Here is a 13,453-nt window from a genome sequence, read left to right on the forward strand (position 1 = left end):
AGAAAAGGGCACGAGGAAACTTTCTGGGGCAATGGGAACATTCTAGTTCTTTATAGGGGCTTCGGTTTCTACACAGGCATACATAATTGTTGAAACATCAGCCAATGCACCCTTAAGATTTGTGAACTTCATTGTACATACATTTTATATTAAAATCTGTGAACAATTTTTGAATTGGGTTAATGATATGTATGATGAAGTATTTGGAAGAAGTGTACAGATGTCTGCAATTTACTCTGAAGTGAATCAAAAAAATAAGAAAGCTTGATGATGAATATATGGATAGATACGTAATAAAGCAAATAAAGTAAAATATTAATGGAGAATCCAGATCTTGGGTATATTAGTGTTCATTATAAAATTCTTTCAACTTTGCTGTATATTTGAAAACTTACATAATAAAGTATTAGGGAAGAGAGATTACTAATTCAGAAAAAAATCCATATTTACAATTTGAACTTAACCACTATTAGCATCTTAGTGCACATTATTTTCTTTCATTTTTGTTTTCAAGAATGCATAATTTTTTACCATTATGATCTTATACAGATTTATTTTCATATTTTTTCGCTCAATATTATATCATAGTTTTGTTATGAAAAGTCTTCATTATGTAATTTCTAAATTGAGGTATTATTTATGTACAGTAAAACTTACACTTTCTAGTTTAGAATCCTGTGAGTTTTGACAAATGCCCACAGTCATGTAACCACCACCACAACCAGGATGTAGGACAATTATATCATTTAGGAAAACTTTTCTGTGCCCCTTTGAGGTCAGCCCTCCTCCTCACATCCAGCTCTTGGCAACCACTGATCTGTCTTCCAGAATGTCATTAAGATGGAATCATGCAGTGGAGGATGTACCTTCTGACTCTGGCTTCTTCCACCCACACACAATACATTTGAGATTCATCCACGTCCTTGCATGTACTAGTGGTTTGTTCTTTTTTGCTGATGAGTAGTATTCCATTGTAAGAATGTACATTAATGTAGTTTTAATGTTTGTAAAACTTTATGGTATATCATAACATGTTTATGTATTCTCCTATTTGGATATTTAAGATGTTTTGCTTTTTCATTATTATAAGTGCCATCATAGTGAACACCTTTAAGCATAATTGTTATTGATCATTAAGGTAGATTCCCAGGAAGCGAATTACTAAATTGAATGTTATGAATATTTTTACTGTCCTTACTACATTTTTAATCATTAAAATGTTTTTCTTTGTATTTCTTTATATGGTTTATAAGAAGCTTGACTTCAAACTCCACTGGTGTTTATAATCCTCTTTTCCTCCTCCCTTTCTCGATATTGCAACCACAGAACTGACCTGAAGTTTCAGTGTAGTCAGAGAGCTCTTCAAGTAATAAATCATGGAGACCAGTCAGGAAACTTCCCTCTTCTTGGTGAAGATCTTGGAGGAGCTGGACAGCAAGCAAAATACCGTTTCTTATCAGGACCTGTGCAAATCTCTCTGTGCCCGGTTCGACCTGTCGCAGCTTGCCAAACTGAGAAGTGTGCTCTTCTACACAGCTTGTCTCGATCCCAATTTTCCAGCCACGCTATTCAAAGACAAGATGAAATGCACTGTGAATAACCAGCAATCAAAGAAAATCATGGTGGCAGCAGATATTGTGACGATATTCAACCTGATCCAAATGAATGGCGGGGCTGCCAAGGAGAAGCTGCCTACGAGCCGCCAGAAGGTGTGCAAGAAGGAGGCATCCTTTGAATCATGCAGGTCGGACACAGAGATCTGCAATGCAGCCGAGTGTGAGCCCCTGAACTGTGAGCTGAGTGAGAGGTCTTTCAGCCGGGGCTACCCCACCAGGCAGTCGTCCAAGTGCCGGAAGATGGACTGCAAGGACTGCCCGCAGTTTGTCCCTGCCTCTGAGCCTAATTTCCTGTTGGGAGTTAGCAAAGAGGTGAAAAACCGCGCTGCTTCCCTGGACAGGTTGCAGGCCCTGGCTCCGTACTCTGTGACCAGCCCTCAGCCCTGTGAGATGCAGAGGACCTACTTCCCCATGAACATCGAAAACGAGTCCATTTCAGACCAGGACTCCCTGCCCATCAACCAGAGCATCAAGGAGACCTTCATTTCCAATGAGGAGCCATTTGTGGTCCAGTCCTGTGTCCAGAAAAGGAATATCTTCAAAGAGGATTTTCACAATTTGATGGCAGTGTCCCCCAGTTTGGTTGGCCCCGTCAGCAAAGCAGAGAATGAGCACAGGGAACTCCAGAGTCGAAAGGAACCCCACAAGCCACCCTTGTTCAACCACAGCTTTGAAATGCCCTATAACAGCCAGTACCTGAATCCGGTGTATTCCCCGGTTCCTGACAAAAGGCGAGCAAAGCACGAAAGCTTAGACGACCTTCAAACCTCTACATATTTTGGGCCCACTCCTGTGATGGGAACCCAAGAAGCCAGGCGCTGTCCAGGGAGGCCCAACAAGCAGACTCCCTGGCCAGCCAAAAGCTGGAGCCTAAACACGGAGGAAGTTCCTGACTTTGAACGGTCCTTTTTCAATAGAAATCCCTCCGAGGAGAAGCTACGCTATCCAAATGCCGGTAGCCAGACTCCCAATTTCCCAGCCCCAGACAGGCGCCCGACTTACCTTGCACCAAAGGATCAACAGCCAATTCTCCCCATTGCTTATGTGGCAAAACCAAACGGGCTCAAATCTAAAGAGATCTCATCCCCTGTTGACCTGGAGAAGCACGAACCAGTCAAAAAGTTTAAAGACAAGAGCATTAACTGCACCAGTGGGCAGCTCAGCTCAGACACCAGTAGCGTGGGCACCCAGACTGAGCATGTGCTGGAGCCCAAGAAATGCAGAGACCTGTGCACCTCTGGTCAGGGCAAGTACAGTGACAGGCACACCATGAAGCACTCAGACGATGACTCAGAAATTGTCAGCGATGACATCAGTGACATTTTCCGATTTCTTGATGACATGAGCATCAGTGGCTCCACGGGAGTGATACAGTCGTCTTGCTACAACAGCACAGGGTCCTTGTCTCAGCTCCATAAGTCAGACTGCGACAGTTCCCCTGAGCACAACTTAACCAAAATTGCCAATGGGGTCCCCAACAGCAAGGGAGACAAGGGCAACCGGCCTGAAAACACCCACCATTCGGAAGAAGAGCTGAAGACCAGTGTGTGCAAACTGGTGCTCAGGATCGGTGAAATCGAACGGAAGCTGGAATCCCTGTCGGGTGTCCGTGAGGAAATCTCCCAGGTCTTGGGCAAACTAAATAAATTGGACCAGAAAATGCAACAGCCTGAGAAGGTGAGCATGCAGATAGATCTGAACTCCTTGACGAGCGAGGCTCCGTCTGATGACAGTGCCTCTCCCCGGATGTTCCATGCACACAGTGGCTCCCACGGACACAAACTAGAGAACAATCCTGACTGGTGCTGCTCCGATGCTAGCGGGAGCAACAGCGAAAGCCTGCGGGTCAAGGCCTTAAAAAAAAGCCTCTTCACCAGGCCATCCTCTAGGTCCCTAACAGAGGAGAACAGTGCCACAGAGTCCAAAATTGCCAGCATTTCCAACTCGCCCAGAGACTGGCGCACCATCACTTACACCAACCGTGTGGGCCTCAATGAGGAGGAGATAAAAGACACAGGCCCAGGAGATAATAAAGACTGGCATCGGAAATCTAAAGAGGTAATTTAAATTTAAGTTCACGTAATTGGGCACCAGATTCATCATAGCCCTGGTGTATTTCAAAGCCTTGAACATGGCGTCAAACAGGCAAGAGGCCTGGCCTCTGTGTGCCAGTCGTCCTTCCAGGTTTGGAAGGGTTTTCGCTTTGGAATAGAGAGGACAACATAGGCAGGTCGTGTGTTCCGCCAGGTTATCCGTCAGCTAGGAGGAGCACATGCTGTGATGTTGCCGACAGCAGAACATAGGGTTGGGATTCATTGGACAGGTGGTGTGAGAACAGATTTTCATAGAATGGGGAACATGTCAGAGCAGGCAAGCATCACCAAGGATATCTTCCTGTCCTTTCTGAAATAGCAGGATGCAGGCCAGGTACACAAGGGAAAATACTGAAAAGGGTGCTAGCTGATACATCCCTTTCATGGACTTCATTGTATGTGTGATGTTCCTTTTTAAGTATGAGGTTTTTTTTCATTATAAAATAAATTGATGGTTAGGAAGTAAAGAAGATAAATAGGATCATGAGGTCAGGAGTTTGAGACCAGCCTGGCCAATATGTTGAAACCCCATCTCTACTAAAAATGTAAAAAAATTAGCCGGTTGTGGTGACACGAGCCTGTAGTCCCAGCTACTTGGGAGGCTGAGGCAGGAGAATTGCTTGAACCCAGGAGGCAGAGGTTGCAGTGAGCTGAGATCACGCACTGCACTCCAGCCTGGGTAACAGAGCAAGACTCTGTCTCAAAAAAAAAGAAAAAAGAAAAAGATAAGAAAGTCATTCATAGTTCCACCACGCAAAGACAGCAACTTTTAATCTGGTGTCTTCCTTTCCTTTTTAGTTTTTTTTCTCTACACTGTTGTTTGTTGGAGGCTCTTTCACGTAAGCTCAGTGCTTTTGCATGTTTATAGCAGACTTCACTTCCTCAGTCCTAGAATCATTGTGCACACATACACTTGAATCCTTTCTTTCTCTCACCCCCTGCAGTAAGGATGGTTTGTTTCCATGGGACCTGTGGCCGATCCTGTTCATTCTAACTGGGTTACAGTGACCCCTTTCTGGCCAAGATGATGCAACTTCAGTTTGTTGCTTGTCTCCATTTCATGTCCTGCTTCTAAAAGGTCAGTGGTCAGACAAGGCCCTGCTCCTGAGGTCTCCAAGGTCTGTGTTGTCAGAGAGTGACAGTGGTGTGAGCTACAGACATTCAAAGCCGGGGAGGAGGCCAAGCTCCTCAAATGGTGCTGAGAAGGAAAAGCTTGTAAAACTGGGTTTTAAGGAAATTTTCAGGGTCCAAAGAGGGGAGGGAGTAGAAGAAGGCTTTTTTTTTTTCTTTCTGATTTTAAATAAATCTCTGGTGTCTGCTGGTTACTGCTCTGTGCTTCTGGAGCGGCTTACCGCATGTGGTGTTGGAGAGGATCCAGAGTTTGATATGTGCTGGGCACAAGATGCCCAGATCCAGTCCTCCCCTTGGGTTCTATTGTCACTGTCTCTTAGCTGCCAGGGTCTGGCCAGGTTTCTGGTGCTTTGGGTTTCAGATGTCATTGAACAGTGGCCATTTAGAGAACTCAAATGGTTAGGTGCTTCTGTAGAAATATCAGGTTAAACTGAACCAGCCATGCCTCCCACCTATCAAATGTCAAAGCTTCACAAAGCCAGCAGGAATGAGCAGATGCAAGCTTGAGTCAGATCTGCTCGATAGGCCTAACACAAAGTTGCTAACACTGGGGATGCATTCTCTTTATTTTGTCCCCTTCTGCAACCTCATTTCTCCTTCCTGGCTTGTGGCTCTCACCACCTTGGGGATGGTGATTCCCATGGTAGTGACCAGACCCGGCCCGCCTTTGGAGCTTTGGTTGCGTATGTCAAACTGCTGAAGGCCAGTTTCCCCTAAATGTCTTGCCTACAAGTCAAAATCTACAGTTCCCAAAGCAGGCTTTTCTGTTCCTTTAAAACCAGTGTTCCCTCTCACTATTTCCATTCTGGGAGGGGTGAGGATGGGGTCAGCATTCTAGCAATCCTCCAAACTGAAGAAGCCCCTCTGGTCCCTCCTCTTGGGCTCACTTTGTCCAGTGTAGCTACCAGACCCTATGGATTTGCCTTCTGTCATGTCTTTTGCAACTCTGCCTTCTTTTCCATTTACACCTCTACCTTGAGTCAAGGCTCTTTCCCTACCGAGGATGCTTGGGCACATTCTCCACCTTCCATCTCATCTCATGGGCCACTGCTGCATTCGCTTTCCTAAAATGCCACTCTCTGTGGTTGCGCAGGGCCCCCTATTCCCCACTCTTCTTTGACTCTCCTTTGCCTCTGCAAAGAGTTGCAAACTTCTTAGCCAGGCCTTCACAACTCAACTAGAAGGCTCTGTCATACCTTGACTGGACCCTGCTCTACCTTGATGAGTCTTCCTGTTTTGCCTCAAAATAGCCATGCTCATTCATTTGTTCACCCATTCAGTAAACACTAATTGAGCACCTATGACAGCCAGGCCCTATTTCACTGTCAAACTCTTCTTTATATGAATCCTCCACCAAGACTCTCTGGTCCACCACCCCTGTACTGATCTAAGTCCTATGTTCCCCTCAAGGCCCCTTACTTCATAAGTCTCTGTAAGCTTTCCTAGGGCTTATTGCTGGTCTCCAGCCCTTAATCCTGTTTGTTCAGACATAGTGGATGCAAACTTTTATTGAAAATACGTATTATGTATATATATTGACTGTCCAGTGAGAACACAAACTCAGTGATACGAACAGGCATGGGCAGCAATGAAACTTTCCATCTTAGAAGTGAAAACAGTTTCAAATCCTGGCTCTGCCACTTACCAGCTGTCTGACATTGGGTCAGTCTCTTAACCTCTCTGACCTGAGTTTCCACATCCATACTAGGGATAATAATAGTTACAACCTCAGAATTTTAATGAGAAGATGAAATGAAGACAATGCCTGTTTAGCACTGAGCAGAGTGGTGGACACATAGCCCTTGGTTAATTGCAATTATGCCTGCAGTGGCTACCATTGTAGTTATTATTATCACCATCTCCCCTTCCTCGCAGCTTGGTGCAGACTCTGCATGCAATAGGAGCTCTCTGAGTGTTTGGTGGTAGTGATGAGCAAAAACTGGTGAAGTGTCTTAGAAGATACTTGGCTTTGATAAGTTAGAAAATAAGAGGGAATCTCATTTTCTTGTGTGGGTTTATCCTGTGTTCTCTGTGTCAGTGTCAGCAGTCTTGATGGTCTGGAATAGCCAAATGTTATGCTCTATTTGGGTAACAGCCAATGGGTTGGGTTTGCTGGTAGGTGGAGATGTGTTTCCAGTCCCCATGCAGGTGCAGGATCCACACACTCACACACGTACACACATACACCATGTGTGCTTCCAGCCCCTATGCAAGTGTATGACCCACACACTCACACACGTACACACATACAAGTGTGCTTCCAGCCCCTATGCAAGCATATGATCCACACACTCACACACATACACCAGGTGTGCTTCCAGTCCCTATGCAAGTGTATAAGCCACACAGTCACACACATACACCACGTGTGCCCAACCACGTTCTTGCACATCAACTCACATCACACCTAAACATTCTCCTTCTCTTCCTTCTGTACATAAACCTTGACTCATATTCTTCTTTTTTCCTTTTTCTCTTGCTATTACTGAGATAACACAACTTCTTTGCTCTCTGTTCCATACACATGACTTCATATAATTGGCCTCTAACCCTCTGATGAATATTCATGGAGTGTCTTCTACTTGGTGGTATTATTTTGCTGGAGAAGGGGATTAAAAGGTAAACAAAATGATCCCTGGCCTTTAAGGAACTCATAGTTTAGCGGAGGAGCCAGACAGGCAAACAGGCGGCTATAGTTCAAAGGCACAAATGCTGGCTGAAGGGTCTGAACACAGTTCTAAGAGGTCACATAATGAGCACTGACCCAGTCTTATAACAGGTATACTGAGAGCAGACACCCTTGGTGGCATTTCAAGGACTGAGAATGTTAATTATTGCCACCAGTTTTAGGCACCTTCCTACCTCCACACTGCTGCCCAGACTTCTCTCTTATCCTGAAGGCCGTATCCCCTCTGACAGGGGCCCATCTGCTGCCTGGGAAAATAACTAGAGGCTCCCAACAAGTGCTTTCTGACTCCGCTGCTTCCTTCCAAAGAAGCAGTGTAGCATCAGGGTTTTCAGTGAGTTCCTTGAGGAAAGGACCCGTATCTTTTACTCATCTGTACCCCGTGCAAAATGGTAAAAGAAAGAGGGGGCATTAATATCAGTAGTTAAACAACGACTCTCTAAAGCCAGATGATCAGGTTTAAATCCTAGCTCCACCCCTTACTAGCTGTGTGCCTCGCGGCAAGTTACTGAGTCTGGGCTCCATTTTCCTACCTGTACAATGGGGATTCACAATGGTAGTGATGGCGTAAAGATTACATTAAATAACTTTTTTCTGGCACAGAAATGTTAGTTTATATTAGTAACATTATGATCATAAGCTTTTCCTAGAGAATTTCCCCCAATATGGCTATGCTTTCATATTTTCGATTTGCCTGGAAGTAACTGCACTTTGCTACCTGAATGTCTACAGGAAAGCTGCTGGCTGCTCAATTGCACTGTGAAATCCAAGGGCATCTGTGCCACTTGTCTGGACTTCTTTGTGCCCCTCTGCAGGCAGACAGGCAGTACGACATTCCCCCACAGCACCGACTGCCCAAGCAGCCCAAAGATGGCTTCCTGGTGGAGCAGGTGTTCAGCCCTCACCCCTATCCTGCCTCCCTCAAGGCCCACATGAAGAGCAACCCCCTGTACACAGACATGCGGCTGACCGAGTTGGCCGAGGTGAAGCGGGGCCAACCTTCTTGGACCATTGAGGAGTATGCACGGAATGCGGGCGACAAGGGCAAGCTGACAGCCCTGGACCTGCAGGTGAGCCTCTCACTGTCCCTGGGTGGGGGGAAGCCCAGCTGTGCCCTGGCAAATGCAGGAATGGATCACGGACGGCTTAGACCGGCCAGCCCACTTCCACACCCTTCAATTCCCTGGGCCCCCAACATGGAATTCAGAACTTTAATAAATCATAGAGCAGAAGAGACTTTTAACAAGGGGATCGTTGTTTTGCGTATTTGTAAACATTTAGCAGTAGGAGTGCTTGATTTATTTATGTATTTTTTATCGGCCATCTGATTTGCTAACAATGCATTTACGACTCTGTACCAAGTGCAGATTCTAATATTTGCTCACAAGACCTGAGCCAAACTGTTTAATGAAATACAAGCTGATTTCTCCTTCCATATGTAGCACGTGGGATAAGCATATTTGTGGGAGCCAAGCTATGGATTATGTTTCCATACGGAGCAGCCCCAGGTAAGAGCCATCCCCGGAAGCTCTGTGAATGCAGTTGTGGCTGGAGGGCATGCTTTTGTTCACACACAGGCAGGGCTGGGTTTTGGCCATACTTTTATTTTGGTGGGCAGCTCTGCCTGGTTCCATTCACACTGGGTTGATCTGTGTCTCCAGATCACCACAGGAGCAAAGGAAGCACCCTGTCCCTACATGTGCACTTAGCTTCGTAGGCAGCGAGGCCATAGCCCCAGGAGTGCCCGTTCCGTCCAGGCTCTAGAATGACCATGCAATTGAAGCACAGTTGGTGAGAGCTGCCTGTGATCAGTATGGCAAGGCTTCCCTGAAATGGCCTTGCTCTAAAACAGAGGGCTGTGGGAGGTGCAGTGTGGTGGAGAGAAAAGACTGCATTCTGGTAGCACTGGGTTTTCATCCAGGACTCCTTCGCTGTGTGACCTGAAGCATTCACTCCATCTGATTGAGGTTCAGGCCTTCCACCTGTTAAATGGACATAATAATATCCAGCTTGTGAGTCATTGTAAGAATTAATATATTTAAAGTACCTGGCATCAAGTAGGCACTGAAAAAGAAGGCCCTTGGGGGCTGGTCAGTGATGCTGAAATCAATCAACTTTGCATGGTGCTTTTTACAGTCTCTCAGTTCCAGGCACAGTGGCCTGTGAGGCAGGAATGGCTATGACCATCTTCAGTTTACAAATGAGGAAATCGAGGCCCCAGGAAGCTCAATAATTTGCCCCAGGTCAGACAAGTCTAAATTCATACTGGACCATCTGGCAATAAGTCTCATGTTCTTTCTCTTCTGCAATTTCCTTGCCATTTCATTTTTCTATTGTTAAGGGTTTAGTGGAGTTTTATGTTACAAAAGAAAATGATTGCAATGACATTTGTTTATCTTGGGCTTTAAATGACAGCAAGTATGGGAAGGGGCAGCTCTGGCCAGACCCTGACAGTGAGGGTTGTGGGGCATCAGGAGCAACCCTGAGCCCTTCCTCACCCACTTACCTCATGCATGTTACATTCCCACTTGTACTGCATACCCCTTGATCCTTCAGGTCAATCCCTCTTCTGTCAACTTCCTGCAGGCAAGGAGGCTAGACAGGGATTTGATTCTCCCCCCGGTGGAATATTTCACCAGTATCACTGGATGACCTTGAAAGAGTTAGATTAATTAAGTGAGCCATAGACTGAGAAACATCTTTGCAAAGTTTGCAGGGAGGGAGCTGGAAGATTTTCCCCCTACAGATATGTGAGCTTTAACTGCACCAATGTTTATAAGCATAAAGATAAAATTAAAAATAGATATTGGGGTTACAGAGCTTTAGGTGACATTACTTAAAAATCCAAAGGAGAAGGTATCCAGTTGCTTAAAATATGAGGAAGTAGAGAGTTCAACAGCCGTATGAGGGTGTTTACAGCAAAAAAGAGCCAACCTTGAGAGCTTGGTGAAGGCAGTAAGCACAACCTTTTTTCTTTTCATCTCTTTGCAGAGACTCGAGTAGAGTCTTAGGGCAGTGTTGGTGTCTGGACAATCTTCCCGGAGTTCCTTTGTGTTGAGATATACATTCACCATCAGTGGTGCCCACTTGAGGGCGTAGGCAAAGGTGCAGACCCTGTTCTTCTTTCCAGTGTTTGCCAGGGCTAATTAATAACTGCATACACTCACCTGTGTCCCTTGAAACCTCAGTATTACCTCTCTTCTACTTGGTGCGATTACAGCTTACAGTTATTGAAAAAACTAATTAAAAATAGTTTATTTCACACACTGAATCCCAGCCCATAATAGTGTATATAGCTATGAAAGAAAGCCAATTTCCTTCTGTCTGAGCTGGAGGGAATAAAGTACAAAACTGATGTGTCATTTAGACACTGTTTGGCTTCTGGGCCAGCCCTAGGATGACTGAGAAGAAGAGCAGGTTGTTTTACCCATAGTGTGCTGAGCCTGACTTCCAGGTGCCATGGTAGGGAGGGCTGCTGGTCTGACCCCCCACCAGCACCCAGCCTTTAGGGGCACATCAGCCACTTCTGCAGACCAGTCTTCCAGCAAAATATGCCCATCTTGGGTCCATCTGTCCTTTCTTTAGTGCCTATTTAACTGCTGAAGGGTGTTCATGTTTTCATGCCAAGGAGAGCAGACTGGCCCCAAGGGCCTGCGGCAAGCAGAGCTTTGGTGGCTCAAGCAGGAGGAAGAGGCGGTCCAACAGTCAGGGTTTGGCAGCAGTGGAACTGCTCTGGGAAGCTAAGGGAAGAGGCTCCTGGGGCTCTAGCAGAGGATGCAGGAGTTTCTTGCAAAGGCTGAAGGGTTGGACAGAGCACCCTGCACAATAAGGACTTTTCCCACATTGAGAGTGTCTTGGTTTCTATTTTGGGTGCCCTGAGTATCCAGGACCACCTCCCACCCTTCCATGTAACTTGAGAAATTCAACAGCAGTCTCTAAACATTATGTCTCGGCAAGGGAAGGGACCGGGAAGATTTTCTGTGATGCCTAGATCCCCTTCTCTTTCCATTGTACAGTGTCGCATAGCATGTTCTAGAACAGGGGCTGGCAAACTTTCTCTGTAAAGGACCAGATAGTAAATCCTTTAGGCATTGTGGGCCTTATAATCTCCCACAACTGCTCAACTCTGCCATTGTAGCATGAAAGCAGCTATAGACAATTTGGAAACAAATAGGAGTGGCTGTGTTCCCATAAATCTTTATTTTTGGACACTGAGATTTGCATTTCATAGAATTTTCATGTCATAAAATATTCTTTTGATTTTTTTTTCAACTATTTAAAAATGGAAAAAAATCACTCTTAGTTCAAGGGTTGTACAAAGACAGGTGGCAGGTCAGATACGGTCTGCAGGCCATAGTGTGTCTACCCCTGTGCTAGACGACTATGAGCAACAGGTAGATAGTTAAGCCTGAGGGGTGCAGGGCCTGCGGGTTGTCAGTGTCCTGGCAGCAGACAGGTGGCATGCTCAAAGGGGTAGCTAAGGAGGGGACTCTTCACAATAGCTGGTGAAGCACACAGAGACCAGCACCAGTAGGAAGCTGTTGCCACCCTTGGATCTGAAGGGCCAAGGGAAAGGGGCTGTTTCTGAAACCCACTGAGACCCACAGCTTTGAGAGCAGGTGTCCAATAGGAGCTGGGCAACTGCCAAACTGCAGCCCAGCCAGGAGGGAGCTGGGGGAATAAATACTTCAATCTCTCTTTCTTCTTATCTTCATTGGCTGAACCCCTATGGGAGCTTGAGGGCAGGGGAGCCCCCGTGATGTGTCCATGTAGGTTATATTCCTAGGGGCACAGAGCAAGATGAAAAAAAAAACAAACAGAGAATGAATCTAGAAGGTCAGGCAGAGAATTACTAGCATGGATTAGAATCATCACTGTTCCATCAATAAATGGTACAACTGAGTTTTTTAAAACTTTGAAAGGTTTGTTTTTTGAGCCTGTGTTTGTATATGTGTATGAATAATTTTTAATGTGCCCATGTTTATGAGCATTAAACAATCTAAGAAAATCTTAAAAATGGATATTTTGTTTGCATTTCAAAGACTTAAATGATCTCACTTCGAATTGCAATGTGTTGTTGCTTTTATGTGACACTCATATTATTAAATGCTTGCCATAAAATGAGAACACTGCCTTTCTTCATGGAAATAGATTATAACTGTCAACGTGGAATAGGATTCATGGAAAATACAGGTTAAATATGGTATTTCTCCTGATGACCGTTGATTAATCTTGGGGAGATCAGCAGACAAATGTCAGTGGGGGCTCTCTCTTTGGGGAAGCTGCACCGAGTCTGGAACCATTGCCAAGGCAGGTCTAGCATGGGAACAGTCTGCCATGGGGTTGGTAGACCTTGACTTTGAGCAGTGGCATGACCTGCGCGGATAAATGGTTGAAGTTGAAATAGTCTATGTTTTGTTTAAACTGCTCATCTTGGAGGTTCCTTTGATTTTTCAGTAGCTTTTCTGAGAAAGAAGAATTGACTCAGAGTGCTATGTTTCAAGACTCAAGAGTGCCTTGTTTCAAGCAGATCGGTTCTTAGAGCCTGTTGGAAGAAAGCATTTTTCAGTGACTTTCCTTGTTTCCCTTGCAGTGGGGCCAGCCTCTTGGTTGCATGCCCTTGAAGTTTAGAGTCTTGCTCGTCTCAGCCCCATTTTGCTTGCTTACAGATAAAAGACCCTTGGGTTTCTCTGTGTCAAAACCAACATGATATTTTTAGTGAGGGAGGGGTCCATGCAATCTGTGATATGTGGGTTGAGCCTGTAGACATGATATTTTTAGTGAGGGAGGGGTCCATGCAATCTGTGATATGTGGGATGAGCCTGTAGTAGCCTGCCTCAGGCATGGGGCTGGTGGGGCAGTGTTATGCAACACAGTCTCTAACTCCCAGCTGCAGACAACTTAAGTGCTTCAGGAGTGATGACTGT

At 45.5% G+C, this 13,453-nt stretch overlaps 1 protein-coding gene and 1 long non-coding RNA gene across 5 annotated transcripts in view; one reads left to right on the forward strand and one right to left on the reverse strand.

The window, feature by feature from the left end:
* Positions 1 to 13,453, forward strand: part of MINAR1 (membrane integral NOTCH2 associated receptor 1) — a 61,724-nt gene that overhangs the window by 44,134 nt on the left and 4,137 nt on the right. The window contains exons 3-4 of one of the 2 annotated variants that reach the window (XM_054451300.2): positions 1,327 to 3,674; positions 8,342 to 8,596. In XM_054451300.2, the coding sequence (XP_054307275.1) occupies positions 1,377 to 3,674; positions 8,342 to 8,596 (2,553 nt within the window). In that variant the 5' untranslated portion in view covers positions 1,327 to 1,376. Of the gene's footprint in view, positions 1 to 1,326; positions 3,675 to 8,258; positions 8,597 to 13,453 lie in introns of those variants that run through there. The other variant, XM_054451301.2, reaches the window with a different exon arrangement.
* LOC129014186 (uncharacterized) overlaps positions 9,116 to 13,453 on the reverse strand; it is a 167,511-nt gene continuing 163,173 nt past the window's right edge. Inside the window, exons 4-5 of one of the 3 annotated variants that reach the window (XR_008494160.1) lie at positions 10,033 to 10,179; positions 9,116 to 9,508 (exon numbers count right to left, since the gene is read on the reverse strand). This is a non-coding gene — a long non-coding RNA (uncharacterized LOC129014186). Of the gene's footprint in view, positions 9,509 to 10,032; positions 10,180 to 11,707; positions 12,309 to 13,453 lie in introns of those variants that run through there. The other 2 variants (XR_008494161.1, XR_008494162.1) reach the window with 2 other exon arrangements.

The sequence above is a fragment of the Pongo pygmaeus genome, chromosome 16, assembly GCF_028885625.2.
Source record: "Pongo pygmaeus isolate AG05252 chromosome 16, NHGRI_mPonPyg2-v2.0_pri, whole genome shotgun sequence".
NCBI classification, from domain to species: Eukaryota; Metazoa; Chordata; class Mammalia; order Primates; family Hominidae; genus Pongo; species Pongo pygmaeus.